Source organism: Annulohypoxylon maeteangense, assembly GCF_022496945.1.
Source record: "Annulohypoxylon maeteangense strain CBS 123835 unplaced genomic scaffold GGS22scaffold_1, whole genome shotgun sequence".
Classification (NCBI taxonomy): domain Eukaryota; kingdom Fungi; phylum Ascomycota; class Sordariomycetes; order Xylariales; family Hypoxylaceae; genus Annulohypoxylon; species Annulohypoxylon maeteangense.
Window position 1 is genome coordinate 904,651 of NW_025953248.1, and position 16,651 is coordinate 921,301.

At 47.7% G+C, this 16,651-nt stretch overlaps 8 protein-coding genes across 8 annotated transcripts; 4 read left to right on the plus strand and 4 right to left on the minus strand.

The window, feature by feature from the left end:
• The first annotated feature begins 265 nt into the window (after positions 1-265).
• GGS22DRAFT_148993 (peroxisomal membrane protein 4) lies at positions 266-1,830 on the plus strand. Its single transcript, XM_047959071.1, has one exon. The coding sequence runs from the start codon at positions 749-751 to the stop codon at positions 1,466-1,468; it is 720 nt and encodes a 239-aa protein (XP_047823555.1). The 5' UTR covers positions 266-748; the 3' UTR covers positions 1,469-1,830.
• A 112-nt stretch (positions 1,831-1,942) lies between these two features.
• On the minus strand, positions 1,943-4,083 carry GGS22DRAFT_148995 (glycosyltransferase family 69 protein). The gene is made up of 2 exons (XM_047959072.1): positions 2,778-4,083; positions 1,943-2,707 (listed from the first exon to the last, which is right to left on the minus strand). Exons 1-2 carry the CDS (start codon positions 3,381-3,383, stop codon positions 2,051-2,053), a joined length of 1,263 nt encoding a protein of 420 aa, XP_047823556.1. The 5' UTR covers positions 3,384-4,083; the 3' UTR covers positions 1,943-2,050.
• Positions 4,084-4,919: 836 nt separating this feature from the next.
• On the plus strand, positions 4,920-6,604 carry GGS22DRAFT_3216 (S-adenosyl-L-methionine-dependent methyltransferase). The gene is made up of 5 exons (XM_047966807.1): positions 4,920-5,531; positions 5,594-5,604; positions 5,663-5,748; positions 5,812-5,912; positions 5,967-6,604. Exons 1-5 carry the CDS (start codon positions 5,172-5,174, stop codon positions 6,282-6,284), a joined length of 876 nt encoding a protein of 291 aa, XP_047823557.1. The 5' UTR covers positions 4,920-5,171; the 3' UTR covers positions 6,285-6,604.
• Positions 6,576-6,967, minus strand: GGS22DRAFT_183067 (U6 snRNA-associated Sm-like protein LSm6; the record flags this gene model as incomplete). The annotated part of the gene is made up of 3 exons (XM_047964047.1): positions 6,576-6,601; positions 6,673-6,786; positions 6,850-6,967. The coding sequence occupies 3 exons, from the start codon at positions 6,965-6,967 to the stop codon at positions 6,576-6,578; spliced, it is 258 nt and encodes an 85-aa protein (XP_047823558.1).
• Positions 6,968-7,206: 239 nt separating this feature from the next.
• Positions 7,207-9,043, plus strand: GGS22DRAFT_3229 (uncharacterized protein). The gene has a single exon (XM_047966810.1). It carries the CDS (start codon positions 7,422-7,424, stop codon positions 8,880-8,882), a length of 1,461 nt encoding a protein of 486 aa, XP_047823559.1. The 5' UTR covers positions 7,207-7,421; the 3' UTR covers positions 8,883-9,043.
• GGS22DRAFT_3228 (eukaryotic type KH-domain (KH-domain type I)) lies at positions 9,044-10,229 on the minus strand. The gene is made up of 3 exons (XM_047966808.1): positions 9,907-10,229; positions 9,383-9,821; positions 9,044-9,324 (listed from the first exon to the last, which is right to left on the minus strand). The coding sequence occupies exons 1-3, from the start codon at positions 10,120-10,122 to the stop codon at positions 9,206-9,208; spliced, it is 774 nt and encodes a 257-aa protein (XP_047823560.1). The 5' UTR covers positions 10,123-10,229; the 3' UTR covers positions 9,044-9,205.
• A 301-nt stretch (positions 10,230-10,530) lies between these two features.
• Positions 10,531-13,489, plus strand: GGS22DRAFT_149000 (mitochondrial distribution and morphology proteins-domain-containing protein). The gene is made up of 2 exons (XM_047959073.1): positions 10,531-11,678; positions 11,734-13,489. The coding sequence occupies exons 1-2, from the start codon at positions 10,793-10,795 to the stop codon at positions 13,194-13,196; spliced, it is 2,349 nt and encodes a 782-aa protein (XP_047823561.1). The 5' UTR covers positions 10,531-10,792; the 3' UTR covers positions 13,197-13,489.
• Positions 13,490-13,524: 35 nt separating this feature from the next.
• GGS22DRAFT_149002 (translation initiation factor eIF3 subunit) lies at positions 13,525-15,681 on the minus strand. The gene is made up of 4 exons (XM_047959074.1): positions 15,344-15,681; positions 14,951-15,060; positions 14,193-14,884; positions 13,525-14,137 (listed from the first exon to the last, which is right to left on the minus strand). Exons 1-4 carry the CDS (start codon positions 15,363-15,365, stop codon positions 14,122-14,124), a joined length of 840 nt encoding a protein of 279 aa, XP_047823562.1. The 5' UTR covers positions 15,366-15,681; the 3' UTR covers positions 13,525-14,121.
• Between the last annotated feature and the right edge of the window lie 970 nt (positions 15,682-16,651).

A 16,651-nucleotide genomic window follows, 5' to 3' on the forward strand; every position in this document is an offset into this window, starting at 1 on the left:
GTCGCATAATTCTTTTATTTGAAGCGGTGTACGTTGCGCGATAGTTGCCTAATTGAATGTTAGTGAACCAATTTCTTTGCTAGGTGATTTCTATAAGGAGGGTGGCTTGAGATAGGCTGCCGCATTAGTGCTGAGATTTCCCTCAATTTAAGCTTATATCTATTAATGGCTGGCTGAATGCTATGTTTCACAAATTTAATGTCAGAGGATTTTATTTGCTAATTGAAGAACAAATTATAAAGTTGACTTAGACGAGTTATGAACTCCAAGTTGAAGAGATCGGGATCGCGATCACATGCAAAGCAATCGCAGGTTGCATATCCCAATTGAATCAATTGCATAGCTCTAATTCGCTGTACAGGACGGGCAGGGACGAGTTATGCTGCGTCATAGCTGTAGGGGACCCGCTAGCGCATCTTGGAATCCCTGGAATCCCGGCTCCAGCTTTCTTTTGAGCCGAGAAACAACATGTGCCACTTGCCGAGGCCGACAAAAAGAAACGTCAGCTTTATTCCATCTTTCCAGCCTCCACGGGAAAATGCCTTCCTTCCATTCCATACGAAAATCGTAGTATCTATCATCTTTCGGCAGATTCGATCAATCCCTACATAACATAACATCAATGATCCGGTAACATCCCCGAACTACCCAATTCCCGACAACGTCGCTCTCCTCGCGACGTAAATCGACCTCACCCGCCCCTTTCCACACTCCCATCTCAACCGGCTTCCTCAACCCACCCCCAAAAATGTCCTCCCCAATCCTCCCCCCCGAGCCCACAGCCCTCGAAAGCGCCAAAGCAGCGCTGGAGCGCATAATTCTAAACCCAGCGTACCACGACGTCCTCGCGATCCTCAAAGCCGCGCGCAACGGCGCCGTCTACGGGGCCAAAGTGCGGTTCCCGCACGCCCTGGTAATGGTGTTCCTCTTCCGGCCGGGCACGCTCGCGGAAAAGACGTCCCTCGTGATCCGCGCGACGCGCACGCACGCGCAGAACCTGGCGCGCTTCGCCGTGATATACAAGCTCGTGTGCTATGTGCTGAAGAACTGGGGCGCGAGTCCGGGGAAAGAAGGGAAATACGACACCATGCTCGCGGGACTGGTAGGCGGGTACGCGGTGTTCGGCGGGAGGGGAAAGCGCAGCGGCAAGATATCGAGCGTGAACCAGCAGATCGTGGTGTACGTGTTCGCGCGCGTGATCCTAGCGCTAGCGCGGTTGGCCGTAAAGCCCGCGTCTGCGGATGGGTTTGCGGGCGGTCTGCCGTTTTTATCGCGGCCTGATGTCTCGGAGCTGATATCGTACTATGCGTGGCCGGTGTTCGCAGCGACGTCGTGGGGCGCGGTTATGCATATCTTCCGCTACCATCCCGAGGAGTTGCAGCCGTCGCTTAGGAGTAGTATGACGTATATTTACCAGCAGTCGGATACGTGGGATGGGTTGAGGAATTTTATGTGGCATAATAAATAGTTGGCTGGTAATTGCCAACTAAGCTGTCAAGGTTGGAGTAAGAATGGGGAGGTGGTTGAGTTGGGACTGGCTGTGAGAAGCGCACGGCTGTGGTATCACGATGTATAATGGCGTTCTGCGGTGATTTCATGGCTTTTCGGGGGTTAGATACACAATATTGCGCTGAGATGTATAGTTCATGCATTTTTGGACGGGCGGCAAATATACCGGCTCGTATATACAGAGCAGGTGCTGTGGTAGGCAGGTAGACGGTCATATTCTACATATTTTGTAGGTGATAGAGTGGACTGGGTGCAATATTATACACGCTCGAGTAGGTGCATTCCATCACCCATTAGTATTTCAAAGAAAATAACTACCTATGCCAATTGTGCGGCGCAAGTATAAGTGATGACATTGACGTATAACATAATCTGTTACGTCTATATCACGGTGAAGCTACATGGCTTCGACTTATCAGCTATACCATGATATGCGATTCAAGAGGATTAAATTTCAATACAACGCCTAGACTTTTGGGTATTCTACAAAAAGCCTTTTCCTTCCAGCCAATTCCATTTTATCTATACCAAGAGTGTATTTTTACAAGTGTTTCCATCCGTTCGACCACATTATTTGCATTTCGTTGATGAGACATGCCTCTCCGGGCTCGTATCGTGGCAAGTCCCCGTCGGGGGTTTCGAGCTTCCATTGCTCCACCCGACTTTGGACTACCCGGTTTTCGAGCCGGCTCTGGATGCTGACGTGCCAGCTATAAAGCCGGTTGATCCACGCGCCCACCACCGTCCAGAACGGGTTGGGGAATCGGTTCGTCCGGATCTGGTAATATGCCTTAACACCATAACTGACACGGACATTCGGATTCAGCCATACGCCCTTCTCAGACGTAAGGTAATTGTCCGCATGTATTAGACAGCACTCCGAGCCTTCTAAGTGTAGATCTGCTAGTGTGTCGTCGATACCGCGGAACTCGAGGGGCGGGTTGGCATAAAAGGGTGCTGAGTTGAACGCCACAATTCCGTTCCAGCACGATTTTACACGAATTGGCGCATTGCGTTCGGCTGATGCTCTCGAAGTGGGTGATTGGAACCACGGCCAATGAAGGGATATCGTCTTCAGACCCATGTCATCCCGAAGCGCAAACGTGTCGTAGTATAGAGGCGAGACCTTGTAGTCCATGGAGCAAGCGGCTGCGTAGTTATTGTCGCGAGTATTGAATAATGTGACAATGTCCTCAACCTAGATAACTCAGCGTTAGTGGTTTAGTTATTCCAACGTTTTCGAGAAACGTGAGGTCCGAGAGTCTTACGTCAAACACGACATCGTTCAACCATAGGACCTTGTCAAACTTTCTCCCCTCACTCTGCAGCTGCTTGAGCGGTTCCATGGCCTGGTTGCGAACCTTGGCAAGGTAGGGTATGCGGCGCAACTCGAATTGACTTTCGGCAACGTTCCAAATCCATCCGGGCTCCCGCGAACCGGGTGGTGGCCTCGCGTCAATCTCATCTAATTGCTCCCATACCGTCAACCCCAGATTGATTGTATTCGAAGCAGATCTCTCGTCGAGCGCCGCCTTCAGATCCATCAGCGCCTCTTTTGTTCCCTCCTGGGAGCCCGATTCAACGGCCGATAAATGAACATTCTCCGGGCCTAAGTAATCGACCAGAGCCAATACCGCCTGATTCCATGCCGACCTCTGTATTACTTCCGTATTCCGATGTACCGATGCGATGAAGACTGTGGTGTTTCCCGACGGAGAAGAGGAGGATCGTCGGTCAATATCGTTTGGGTTCGCTCGATAGGTATTAGGACGACGGCGCACGAGGAGTATGGCGTCGATGGTGAAGAGGAAGAATAGGACGAAGAGGATCGGGCGTAAGTAGTTACGCCTGAACCGGCGGTATCTAAGAATCATCTAGAAAAAAGAATGTGCTATACGACTACCTAGAAAGACGTTCCAAATAAAGGAAAATGAGAGAGGGAGGTCAAGTTGATTTTGAAGAGCTCATGACATTCTCGATAAACGACAATGGTCTCCTTCAACCCCGGTCTCGATGAAGCAGTTCGGAACAAAGAGGGAAGTTCATGAGGCTCTTGACGATATCCTACTATATAGGAACTATGTTAGAGAATTGATGAAGAATTGGATTATTGAATGAGAAATAAGTATTGATGCGCCGAGGCTTGGAACTAAGGGGTTGTGTTACGTGTGCAAATATGTGGTTGGATACTAGGCGTACGAAGCGCGCCAAATGAAGATGCATTAAACTGTTAAAGAGAAGATCAAGACTCTTGGCCCATCCTGGTAACTTGGCTAGCTATTTTAATCCATGGCCTTTTAGATGGGGCAATAACGCCCCTGGAATCTAGGGGGGTCTTGGATTTGAGCAACTGCCACAGAATTGGTCCTGAAGCTGACTTGGAAAACGCATCCATGGATGCTTCTGTACGACGTATCAATGTTTGTCTTAGGTAAGGTGAGGTATTACATGGCAGGTGCTAGAGCAGTAAAGTTGTGTATAGGAAAGTCCGGTACGGTAGGATCTATGCAGTGAGACGGAAAGCACAAATGAAACCATAGGACCAATTCGGTTATGAGTTTGCGACTATCCTAGTTATGCATACCTAAATATACGCATGCTGTTCTACGATCCGATAACCTGGGTACGATGTGCGATTTAATCTAAGTCAAGGGGGGAAGAGTTCGGACACCCTTAGATTCCGGACGAAACGTGGTGCTAGCCTCCTTGGGCATAGCTTACGCCACTTTGGGTATAACGCGGTACATTCGAGAAATGACAGGAGGATTACTAGCTCATTATTGGCTAAGAGTGTCCGAGTTAACATTTTGAGCATAGCCTAGCTGTGCTAGTCAATTAAGCTATATACTAGCTGTAAATAGGCTTAGTGTTTTGGCAAGCTTTGTTCTGATTCGCCAAATATGGCTAATGTCGGGCTCGGATTAACCTTAATTCGCTTAACCGAAGCGCTAGCTACTTTAGGCTTTCGTAACTGACTTACGTAATGATCAATTATTATTTAAATATATCAATATTTAAAAAGCAATCATTTAATTAGTTGAAAGTTTATGCTTTTATGCAATCTTTATGAAATTATGTAATTCCATCAAAATGATCGTCCAATGAAAGGGCTCTATTTCCATAAAAATATATCGATAAGAATAAAATCGGTTGATTGGTTCAAAACGGTACATCAGTAAAATCCTGCGCCATACCCGAAAAGGCTAAAGCCTTGCATGGGTCCGGAAACCAAGGGTGTCCGGAAACCTCCCAGCTTGACTTATCATCCTACATGTACCTGGACATACAACTATGAGACATGGTGTCCTTGATAGGAATCATAGCAATGATTATTTTGTATGGCACATATGTACATCCGTAGATTAATGTTACCTGTGATACATCGGCTAATACCTAGCTCTGCCGTCATTGCCGGTTATAAGCGTAGGGCTACTCCTAAGATATTGCGTCAATCTGGATAGCTGGGACGGGACGGTTCAGGTTTCACTACTAACAGTAGTCAATTGTGGGGTATGTATCTTCAATCATACTGTAAATACCTAGACTCCGACAAAGGAATACGTTGATATAGGTGTCTGCAATGTCAAACGATTCGAACAATATTTAGACTGGATTCGTGAAGTTATTTTTTCGAGATTAACGTTGTGTCTGCTTGTTTCGAAATGACATCCCAGAACAACAACACCCTCCCAAAAGAGGCGGAAGAGGGGTTCAAGGATGCTGCTTCGTACGATGCATATCGCCCTTCTTACCCGCCAGATGCTTTTGAGAAATTCCTATCAAGTTTGAAGATTGCACAATATCCTTCTGCCAAGATCGTGGAGATTGCCTCGGGCACTGGCAAGTTCACAGAGCTTATAGCCCAGCGACCTGAGGGATTTGTCGTGAAAGCGATTGAACCTCATCACACAATGAGGGATAAGCTTGTACAAAAAGATTTACCCGGCGTCGAAGTGATTGATGGCAAGGCCGATAAGATGCCAGTTGAGGATGAGTGGGGTGATGCTTGTGTTGCCGCTCAAGTGAGTTGATAATTGCTCAGATAGTTCCGGACATCGAGAAATGCTAATATTAACTCACATAGGCATTTCATTGGTAAGTTATCCGGCTAGAATTTCAAGTTAGAAACTCACTTTGTTTTTGATGAATCAAGGTTTGCGACTCCCGAAGCGTTGAAAGAGATTCATCGTGTGTTGAGACCAGGCGCCGTGTTCGGAGCCATTTGGAACATCGAGGATTGTAAGCTCGTCTCAAATTACTGTAAAGAAGTCGGTGGAATATGAATCGTTAATCGGGGCTTAGACAACAAACCTCACAGCTGGCCATCAACTACAAAGTGGGAGCAAAAGTTAAATGACTTCATCTACTCACTGGATGATGGGCTTCCTCGTTTTAAACACCAGGTTAGTAATCTCTTCCGGAAGATGAATTCTGAACGAAGCTGACACTCTGGCAAGAAATGGAAAGATGTATTTGAGCAACAACTGCCAGCCACCCCACTCCAGGCCCTCAAAGACACATTTACCGACGGCATGCCTAAATTTAGCCTTCCGCGTGGAGAAGATATTGTGAAATGGACGGTCTGGCTAAGTGAAGAAGAACTTTCATTACGACTCAATACTTTAAGTCAGATTGCCATATTCAAGGGTGATGAACGAGATGCTTGGAATAGGCTTCTTAAAGAAACTCTTGAGGGCGATGATGTCGAAAGGAACGAGAAGGGTCAAATCGCGGTACATGGTATCACATTCTTCACGTGGACGGATAGGCTCTAAGAGAGCCTTTATGTCACAAGAAGATGCCTGGAGATGGGAAGTAAGAACATTGCTCTTGATCAAATATCAGCGTTGAGGAATTCATAACCATCATGATGCAAAGCTTCTCCAACTTCTCTCATATCCGTGGGCATGCGGTCAATGGAAACGCGCATATCCCTTGTGACCTCTGGAGGAGAGGTAGGAGGCGTTAAATGCGACCGTGGCGGAGTAGTGCGGTATGCATCGTTAGAATTCCCCTTGAATAGTATTCTCAGAAGGCTCCCATTAGGAAATATCAATAACTAAGAATCATGAGTCCGCCGAGATGTACATGACTTGAGTAAGATGTTCATTAGTACAAATGTGGAAAAAATATTATTTACTTAGGTGGATCAAGTGTACTTACCGTTGTTGCCTCTTACGAAGGCGTCACCGTATGCTCTTCGCCTTACGCCATTCACGTACTCTTCTGTCTTTTCTAGAGCAATGTTCATGTACCCGTCAACAGATTGTAGTTCGCCTATTAATGTCATGTTAGTATACTGGTATAAAGGTTTATAGTTTAAGATGTATCCGGACTGACCCTTGTAAACGACGCCTGAGTTCAACTTGACGGTGACAGGATTGCCGATGATATCTGAGAGGAAGCCAGACGGGTCCTTGCCCTCACCCGGTGTATTGGTAGATGTCCCGTTTTCCATGATGGCCGTGGAGAAGGAATGTGGATTGTAGTTGAAAATGTGACAGATAATCAACGGTGTCAATGTTTGCGATTCTTGGCCTCAGGTAAAGTGTTGCCCAGTCCTAGTGCGATGTGGGATGCGCTAGGACCCGCTTTTTAAGATCAAACTGCAGCTGGAAACAGCGACTAGAAGCGGGGCAGTTAAAGACGCGTTAAGAACTTCACCAGACTGTTATGTAAAGTCCACTACGCGCTGAGGGTGATTTTAACTTCCATTGTTAATTGAACAATTAAGGTTCTCGTCCTTACCCCTTCTATTATTATTATTTGTCCTTATACATAATCCTTACTCTAAAGGCATTTCGAACGATGCCAATTATTCTCGGTTATTACGTGCTCCTAATCTCTTGAATAATACGCTTACATTCCATTGCAATTGAGAACGTTAATTGCATCTTTTCTGTTTATGCATAATGGAATCTGCCACCAAGAAAAAACTCCCATTCAAGCGCACGGCTCGGCGCAAATCGATCGAAGTGCCCAATGACGATGGCCTTTCTCTTTTCAGTAGGTCTGGTGATTTCTTTGAGGAACATCAGAGATTATTGAACGAAAAAGCCGAAAAGGAGAAAGCTGAGAAGGAAAAGGCTGAGAAGGCTCGGGAGGCTAAGGAAGCAAAGGAGGCGAAAGCAAAACATCAGCGCAAAGAGCGATTAGTACGAGAGTCTGAAGTCGAACATATCGATCTACTAGATGAAAAGCCTATCCGTGAACCAGGATCTGCGAAGAAGCGACGACGCATTTCGATCGCCTGCAAAGACGAGGATGAAGATGCCCCCGATCGTGAATATAAGCCTCCTAAAAAGCAAAGATCGCCTTCTCTGCCACTCACACCCACTTCAAAACGTAGAAGTTCCTTTGCAAGCCCGCACGCAGGAGGTCGATTCACACGCTCCCACGCACGTACCTCCTTGATCTCGTTAAAAGACGAGGACGATGATCCCTTTGCACCGAAATCTCCACTTGAGAGTCCCTCAATTAAGCCTAAAAGTGTAAACAAACCCATTAAACTAGAGTCAAAGCCAGATATAATTGCTCTAGACGACGATAGCGATCCTCAAGATGACACGGTAGAAGGGCCAAAGGAGGACGAGGACGAAGATCCTTCGGAGTACTACATTAGACTTGCGAGGGAACGAGCGCAAAAAGAAAAGGCGGAACGTGAAGCCAGAGAAAAACGAGGAGATAGTGCAGCTTTTGATGAAGAGGATCCCATCATACAGATTCTTATCCATTCACATATGCGTGGCATCAACCCTCTGATGTTTCGGCGTAGACTATCTCAAAAGCTCAATGTGGTTTATCAGACTTGGATTGAGCAGCAAATAGTCAAGAGGAGCAATGTGCCCCGCCTGGTTCTCGAGTCTATGTTCTTCACGTGGAAAGGCAATAAGGTGTATCCACATACGACGCTGAAGACATTAGGCATCAAACCGGAGAGAGACGGGGGGCTATACCCAGATTGGAAGCCGGACCAGGAAGGGTATCAGGGACGGGATAAAGTGTACTTTGAGGCATGGACACAGCAGCTGTACGACGAATACCTAGAAGAAAAAGAGAAGCAACGATTGCAACACCTCAACGAATTGGAGGGGGTATATGAGGGAAGTCAAGAACCAGAGCCTCCACAAACCTCGCAAGATGAGAAGAAGATTCGTGTCCACTTCAAGGCGAAGGACCGACCCCCTACGAAGGTGACGGTTCGCTCGAGCACTACGGCCGCTCAACTTGTAAAAGCATATCGGCGACTCGCGAGTATTCCGGAAGATAAGACCATTGAGCTTCATTGGGATGGCGAGGTGCTGGAGGACGAAACGACCGTGGAGGAGGCAGATATTGAAGATATGGACTCGTTAGAAGTTCATATCAAGTAAGGGATATCATCGAGCTTTTTTTTAGGGTAACAGGGGCCAGCGTTTGTATTACAGGAAAAATGTTAAGTCATCACTAGGAGTATGTCGGAAAATGGAGGAAAAGAGGGAAAACATGCCGGGTGATCAAGGGACGAGTGTCATCCATAGATGTGACGTCCCATTTTATATAGTTCATGATACCCTTAAGATGTATGATGACTTAATGGTTCTTAAGAGACTTCTCGTGTCTCATAATCTATCGAGTGCGTTTAACACAAGCTCATTTTAACGCCAGACCGGAACTCCGCCCAATGTGAAAGTGCGAAAATTGAACCAATAAAAAACTAAAACCTCTCCTTCATCCTCGCGGACACGGTTCGGAGGTTGTTATACACCTTTCCAGGCGGTTTACCCAATATCAAGCTCACGATGGATTCGCGAGCTATGTGGATATTCTTGAATCCTGCAATCCAGAACGTTAGCGGGTTCCAACGAACACAATTTTCGGACACTCGACTTACCTCCTAAGATATGGATCTTCGAATCCGCCAGCACCACTCTTGTCCGCGACGCATTCTCAATCGCAAACTTCGTCTTCCCATCCTTACCCGCGATACGGCCGATCGCGCGCGCGAGATGGTCTCCGCTCAGGGTCTTCACGTCTTTCACCTCGAAGGTCTCGATATACAGGTCGTCCAGCCTTAACAAAGCGATGGCGTCGTCGACATCGAAGCCCAGCGCGAAGGCGCGCACGAAGTCCTCGCCCTTTTGTAGCGCGCCGGTGTCGGTGGTGTGCTTGGAGGTGCGCAGCTCCACGCGCTTGTGCTTGACGTTCATGCGCACCTGCAGCTTCAGGTGCTCGACCAGCGGCGGGTAGATCTTGGGCCAGGTGTTCTTGAGGGGCGTGAAGCGGTGGGGCGGGATGGACACCTTGCGCGATTGGATGTGTGTCGTGGGATCCTGCAGGTCATTGTTAGCCTCCGTCTCCTCTTCTCTATTGTGCATCCACAGCATACAGCCTCGCGAGGGAAGGGAGATGACATACGGTGTTCTGGGCGGGTGCGAATTGCGGCTTGTCTTCTTCGTCGATTTCCATGTCGGATTCTTCGGTTCGTTTCACGGGTTGGAGAACTGCGTTCGCGTCCTCGGGGAGCACGTTGATGCCCTCTAGCTCGAAATCTACATCTTCGTTGGCTTCTAGAAGCGGGACTTGAGACGGGGTGTCGTCGACCTGCTTGAGCAGGGCTGTCGGTGCCGGCATTTTGAGTTGTCTCTTTTGATGTATGCGGGTATTCGAGTAGAGGATTGGTATTGAAGGAGGGTTGATGATTTATTCGAAGTTTGTTCGCTAGCGTCGTATCTAACTTGGTGATGGTTTTCTGGAGGACTCAAAAAAATTAACGATAAGTGGTTTTGGTGGGTTACAAATTGTTATCGATAAGATCGATCCTAAGCTCCGATTAAAGAGGGGGGTAACATAGACAGGTACCCAGGTATTTATGGGTAAGTGGCGTTATGGAAATAGCGAAAGCGGCATATCGCAGCGCACAAAAAGCCATTAAACTCAATCGGTTCTAGCTTCAAGAGGGTTTTTCGTGGTACAATGTACTGATGTGCCAATGACGAACCTTAGAAACTTTTAAAGCTTGAAGCCAAGCAAATTCTTGATTGGGATTTCATGCTTCTCCCATGATTTTTTCATCTCTACATGGTTGTACCCCTCGCGTTCCGTGTTGTTTGTTGTTCGAATAGGACGATGAACCTCATTCGGATTATTGCCTCTTGTATTAAATAGACCTCAGAAGTTTCAACAACTCTGCTGATCCGCTATTAGAACTATTCCATCCTGATTATCCAAGTGCTCTTCGGGATTTCGAGGTGTGGTTCTCGTTCTATGCCTAGAGACCACACCACCATCATGAGCCTGTACAATGTCTTCAGCAGTTAGGCCTACGATATTAGGCCAGGGACGCCAGGCATGGCGATCTCTTTACGAGTGCATCGATACCTTTACATCGAGAGTGCCGATGAAACGAAATCCGATCAATAATATTGGACCTCATCAGACAGCGCCTTATACTTCGATTGTAAGGCCGCGATCGTCGGGATCTCCATGGTCATACTTTCGAGCACCAAAACCTTCCGGCAATCATGTTCGACGGAGCTTTACGTCCAGTGGTTTGCTGCTTATTGGGTTTGCATCACCCACGTCAACCACCTCAGCAGTCACAGCAACGTGTTCGGCTGCTGCGGACTCTGCTATACTCGGAAATGCGGTTCAAACGTCCAGCATCAGCAAGTTAGCGAGGCAAGCGTGGACTAGGGAAATACATACTTCTTCTCGAGGTGGTCGGGGTAGAATAATAAGGGTTCATCGAAGGACGAAAACCTCAAAATCTAACACCGATAATGCGAGTCCAACTGTCGCCCACCAGAAGAATATGACTCCGTCAAAGCCTACCCAAAGCTCAACGCCTGACGCAAAGCCTGACTCGGAGCCCGGCGTCACGCCCACCGAAGAGGAGTCGGCATCTTCGTCTGTGTCCAAATACTTTCATCTACCTGCAATGCCTCAGCTACCACATCTACCTCATCGACCAACTAAAGAAGAGTTTCTTGCTGCTGCGACCGGGTTTTGGCAGCGTCTAAAAGTTCGGTTCAAGTGGTTTTCTATCAGAAGCATGAGGCCTTGGAATATAGATGAGTGGGGTGCTTTTGTCTCATGGTTTCTCTTCGGTCATCTCGTCTGGATTTTGGTCGGCACAACTACTTTCTTCTCGCTCGCCATCCTCTTCATCAACACCGTTTTTGCGCAAGGTATGAACTCTTACTATTTACTATGTTGCAGATTAATTAAACTAACCAACTACAGAAACTCTTGCGAAATGGGTCGGGGACTATTTAACCGAGTCTGCTGGATTGACAGTAGTCTTTGAGTCGGCTATCGTCCCCCGATGGAAGGATGGTGTTATTTCATTCCGAAATGTATTCGTCTCCCGAAGGCCCGGCCAAGTCAAATCTACTGTCAGCAAGGGATCTTCCTCGAGCGCTGCAGCGGTAGCTGCTGCCGGAAGAGAATCCGACAAAGAGGGTCCCGTCGTCGAAGTGGATGATGGCAACTATACACAATTTGATATCACACTCAATACTGTGAATGTTACGCTTTCGTTCGTCAAATGGTGGAACGGTAGAGGCCTACTGAAAGATGTCGAGATCAAAGGTGTGCGAGGGGTGGTGGATCGGACCTCGGTTAGGTGGTCTAGTGAACGAGTCGATCCCTTATCATACCGCCACGAACATAACCCCGGCGACTTCGAGATCGATGCATTCAAGTTAGAGGACCTACTCGTCACCGTTCACCAGCCAAGCGGGTTCCGACCTTTCCCAGTGAGCATATACTCGTGCGAACTTCCTCAACTAAGGAAACAATTCTTATTCTACGACTTTTTATCTGCCAACCACATGTCTGGATCATACGACGGATCTCTGTTTACCATACATCCTCGTCAAATCCACGGTGTTCCTGCCGGTCGCGAACACATCGCTTGCGATCCACTAGGGGAACCAGATGCCTGGAAGAAGTTTAGCCGTATTCGGATAGATGGACTTAAGATAGATCACCTCAACCGGGGCGTCGAAGGTCCGTTCGGTTGGATTTACGAAGGCAACGTTGATATCGTATCTGATATCAGGTTCCCGGCTGATGACGATGACGGCATTACGAAGGTAGTGTCAGACTTCTATGACCGACTCGAGGAAGCGGTTACATCAAACCGTTATCTTCGTATCCTGGACAAGCCCCGTCGTGACGAAGAAGTCATATTTAACGCTCCGAGCCACCTCCAGTCCGACGAAACCCCGGAAGAGACTACTGATGCTACAACACCCGCAGATGCGGATACAGATACTGAAACCGACGACGGCTTCGTCCTAGTCCCAGCACCTTCGAAATCAAACGAGGACCGACCGCGCTACCTTGTCATGGACTTGCGGATCCACCTGAACGATGTCAAGGCCACCGTCCCTGTCTTCACTTCCAACCTATCATACGTGAATCAGGCTCTCGTACGACCCATCGTAGCCTACATCAACGCCAAGCGCACCTACATCCCCATCAGCTGCCGCATCGTCAAGCGCGCTTCCGACTTCGATGGCTCTTGGACTATCTACGATTGCGGGCTTATGGATGATACCTCAGCTGAAGTGTACTCCGCATTCGCACACGATGTTGAAGATCAGCAGAGCCGTGTTCGTCGCTTGAAGAAGGTCGGTTTCTGGACCTTGAGCTTGGCTGTGCATGCGCTCTTCATGGGTATGGCGGGGAACGTCATCTAAGACCCTCCTCCCTCCCTCCTACTCCCACTCTAACCCCTTACCCCTCTATTGTAAATAAAATAAAATGATTAGGTACGCAAGCACGGATGGATTTATGAGGAACGGGGAAAATGGCCTACGCGAACGCCGGTGACGATATTTTTTTTTTTCTTCGTTTGAATGGGTTGGGTATATACACATACACACGTCACGTATGGAGTTTTGGGTGTCGTCGGTTGGGTCTGTCTTTTTCGCGCCGGAAATACCCCCCTTAGGCAATACAAATAGAAATATAAAGAAATACATATGCATAAACATTACTTACGTCGAACTTATTGAATCTTATCACGGGATATTTCGAAGATAAACCTAAGTAGGGAGAAAAGTATCGCACCGTTTAAACTTTTACACTACAACCCGTTTTAAAGTAATTCGCAAAGTGCATTCTTATCTGTCTACATTCTCAAAGTCGCACCGTCCCAAGCAACTTGACCAACCAAGCCAATAGTGTGCATATCTAGCATCATTCGTACTATCATCACCGTCATCAGAGCCCACAGCCAAGCCTAGCCTGGCCACGGCTCGGCTCTATCGTTGCAAGTTATTAGTGGGATGCAAGTGCGAATGCCAGATAGAACCCCCTGCTGGTTCTCCAGCCAGGAGGTAAAGCCTGACCGATGCCATTGTGGCTGTAGCCCCGTAGTAATTACCGCCTGTCCGTCATCATTGTTCCAGTTTATCGTCCATCCACACCTGTGGTCGACTCCAGAGGGAGTAGAGTGTTTGGCACCTGTAGCGTGATCTAGGGGTGCCAAGTGCCAAATGTTGCAAGTCGTGGGTATAGCTCTAGAAAGTCCACCATAATGGCAAGAATTGTCGGGAGTTGGATGGCTTGTATGAAGGTGCCGTGATGGCCATGAAGGGATTTGGATGCCCTCGGCGCCTTTCACATAAAATCGTCACTAGGTAAGATGTTAGTAGGGGGGAAACATCGAGTAAGCCACGGAATTAACTTACTCTCCGAAATCGTCATCGTAGGTAGCAGTATCAGTTGTGTTAGCTCGGCTAGCCACCAATGTAGTCTTGGTCTTCTGTGCCTTCGTCTTCTTGCCACCCTTCTCAGCCGCTTTCTCTTCCTTCATCTTTTCATTGCCAAGGGCCGTGAGAGTGCTGGAGATCTTCTTGATCTGATCACTGGGTAGGTCTTTGGCGAGCTGCTTAGCGAATTCCTGGAGGAACAGAGAGTAGTGAGCCTTCTTGTGGTTGCCGCCGATGATCGGAACAATAGTATTGCGAAGATTCTCGAACTGAAGTTTAGTCTGTGGGTTGAACAGGGGTAGCGAACTCAGGTCAACGGTCTTGGTCGGGTCCTTAGCATCGATAGGCACGGCAGCACCAACGGTGGTAGCCTTGCGTCCACTGCTCAGGCTGATACCAGCATCACCGAACAGATCCTCGGCGTGCTTCAAGTCGGACTCCTGTTCGGTACGGCGGATTCGCTCGCGACGTTGGGCCTCATCTTCCTCGGACTCTTCGTCAGACTCGGCTAACTGGCGAGCTCGTTCGGCCTTCTTTTCGGCGATACGTTGAGCCTTGGACTTCTTGCTGGCGGCAGCTTCAGCATCGGCCTTGGCCTTGACCTCGGCAGCCTTCTTAGCTTTCTCGCGTTCTACTTCGGAATCTTCAGCAGCATCCCAAGACTCGAGAACCTAACAAACAGTATGGTGTCAGTATTGTTGAATCAAGAAAGGACCTCGAACACGGGGTCGGCTTACATCGCTATCGTCGCCCTCTTCGTCTTCGAACTTGTTGCGACGAATGGCACCAACACCTGGAGGTGGGGAAGAGGGAGGGGTGGTGCTAGAGTCGGACTCCTCCTCTTCATCTATATCCGAAAGAGCGGTCAGTAAGGTTCATTATGACAGATGCAAGATGCGCAGGCATGTCGCATGAACGGGAGTTAGAATAACCCAATGGACTAGGAATAATAGACGCGACGAAGATCCACTGGAAACTGTCGCGCGTCTCTTCGCCTTGATCCCCAAGGATTGGTATCGCGTTCACCACCAATCTCTCACATGGTGATACAAAAAAAGTAGATGTGGCAACTTGGAACACCAGGAACGCGCGCTTTTTTTGCGCCGATACAGGGGAAGGAATTCACTTACCCCACTGTTTTCGGGCAGGCATCGTGATTAGATTGACGTTGTTAGAATGTAGGTTGGTTGACTTAGAATAGTCGTGCGACAAGTAAGAAGCAGTGGTCGGTTGCGAAAAGCGGCGTTGAAAGAATTGTTGAAGATCGAGGTTGGAAAATAGAAATAGGAGGAAGTTTCGGGGATTGGGCACAAAGGCTAAAAATCGGCGTGAGAGATATTTCTAGGTTTGCCTAAATTATTGTGCGCTGTTATGTGTGGTGGGACACCTGAAAGAATGCAGTTGCAGTGGATATTTATGCCTGACGGCTCCTATCCGGTTCGAGACCACAGGGCACTTTCGCAGTTAATATGACAAACGACCTCCAGGTGTGTCAAGAACAATAGGCTTTGCACAAACGGCAACGGCGAAGGGACGCGGGGTGATGCGGGGCATTTGATAAGATAAGTAAATTGGGTAGAAAGTCGGCCTTATCGTTAAGTACATCCGTTCTTACCTGATGACGTAAGTTCCATTTTAATGCAAGGGAAGGTTTAATTCTCAAAATAGACAATCCCAAGACTGTGGTTGCTTCACATGCAAGTGACTAAAGAAACCTTAATAACTTCTACAATTTGAACTTAAAACAACCAAAATTTGTATTTTCCTTTTCAGCTTGGCATGAAGAATTGCCAAATATCCCATCTCTCTACGATGGCAATTCTAATTTGAAAAACGTCCCCTAAAAAAATACTTTGAATAAATTCTCTTCGCCTAGATTGACCAAGGTCCCGCTACATTACGCTAAACTATTGTTCCTCCCCGAAACTCTGCTGTACAATCACAATATAAATGAAGGATTCCCAGTCTCAAAGAAGGGATCTTGCGCGACTCGTCTATACAACAGTTCATTGTTATATTTCAATTAAGATGAGTCGTCATGTCACAACGCTCGCTTAAGAGCTACGCATGTCTTAAAGATTCCAATAAGGTAACAGACCTCATCAGCCTTACGGAAGGGGCCGATACCATACTAAATCATTTTCAAATCCCGATAGACTTTTTCTAGTATGCATTCGCCGTCTCCATTGATCATGGATTCACATGTTTTTGTCCAGGTCCTAGGTACAGTGGGTCGCATTGTATTCTCCTTATGACTTCACGATTCAGGAACACGAATGAGGATTTTATGTCATGCGGACACCCGACACATAGGTATTACGTCCACGGTACTCCGAGGAATTTGTCTAGCCCTGGAATATTTTCGTGTGACGCGGCCTAGCGGCTTTCCCAGGACCGCTTCAAGGGGTTGCCTTCTTGGGTCAGGATTCGCCCTAGAA

Coding starts and splice junctions, on each gene's coding strand:
- GGS22DRAFT_148993 (XM_047959071.1), top strand. CDS start 749: ATGTCCTCCCCAATCCTCCCCCCCGAGCCCACAGCCCTCGAAAGCGCC.
- GGS22DRAFT_148995 (XM_047959072.1), bottom strand. CDS start 3,383: ATGATTCTTAGATACCGCCGGTTCAGGCGTAACTACTTACGCCCGATC. Junction 2,708..2,777: donor TGAACGATGTCGTGTTTGAC/GTAAGACTCTCG, acceptor TGAGTTATCTAG/GTTGAGGACATTGTCACATT.
- GGS22DRAFT_3216 (XM_047966807.1), top strand. CDS start 5,172: ATGACATCCCAGAACAACAACACCCTCCCAAAAGAGGCGGAAGAGGGG. Junction 5,749..5,811: donor CATTTGGAACATCGAGGATT/GTAAGCTCGTCT, acceptor ATCGGGGCTTAG/ACAACAAACCTCACAGCTGG. Junction 5,913..5,966: donor TTCCTCGTTTTAAACACCAG/GTTAGTAATCTC, acceptor CACTCTGGCAAG/AAATGGAAAGATGTATTTGA.
- GGS22DRAFT_3229 (XM_047966810.1), top strand. CDS start 7,422: ATGGAATCTGCCACCAAGAAAAAACTCCCATTCAAGCGCACGGCTCGG.
- GGS22DRAFT_3228 (XM_047966808.1), bottom strand. CDS start 10,122: ATGCCGGCACCGACAGCCCTGCTCAAGCAGGTCGACGACACCCCGTCT. Junction 9,822..9,906: donor TCGCACCCGCCCAGAACACC/GTATGTCATCTC, acceptor AATGACCTGCAG/GATCCCACGACACACATCCA. Junction 9,325..9,382: donor GAAGATCCATATCTTAGGAG/GTAAGTCGAGTG, acceptor TCTGGATTGCAG/GATTCAAGAATATCCACATA.
- GGS22DRAFT_149000 (XM_047959073.1), top strand. CDS start 10,793: ATGTCTTCAGCAGTTAGGCCTACGATATTAGGCCAGGGACGCCAGGCA. Junction 11,679..11,733: donor CAACACCGTTTTTGCGCAAG/GTATGAACTCTT, acceptor AACCAACTACAG/AAACTCTTGCGAAATGGGTC.
- GGS22DRAFT_149002 (XM_047959074.1), bottom strand. CDS start 15,365: ATGCCTGCCCGAAAACAGTGGG. Junction 15,061..15,343: donor GCCTGCCCGAAAACAGTGGG/GTAAGTGAATTC, acceptor TTTCGGATATAG/ATGAAGAGGAGGAGTCCGAC. Junction 14,885..14,950: donor AAGAGGGCGACGATAGCGAT/GTAAGCCGACCC, acceptor ACTGTTTGTTAG/GTTCTCGAGTCTTGGGATGC.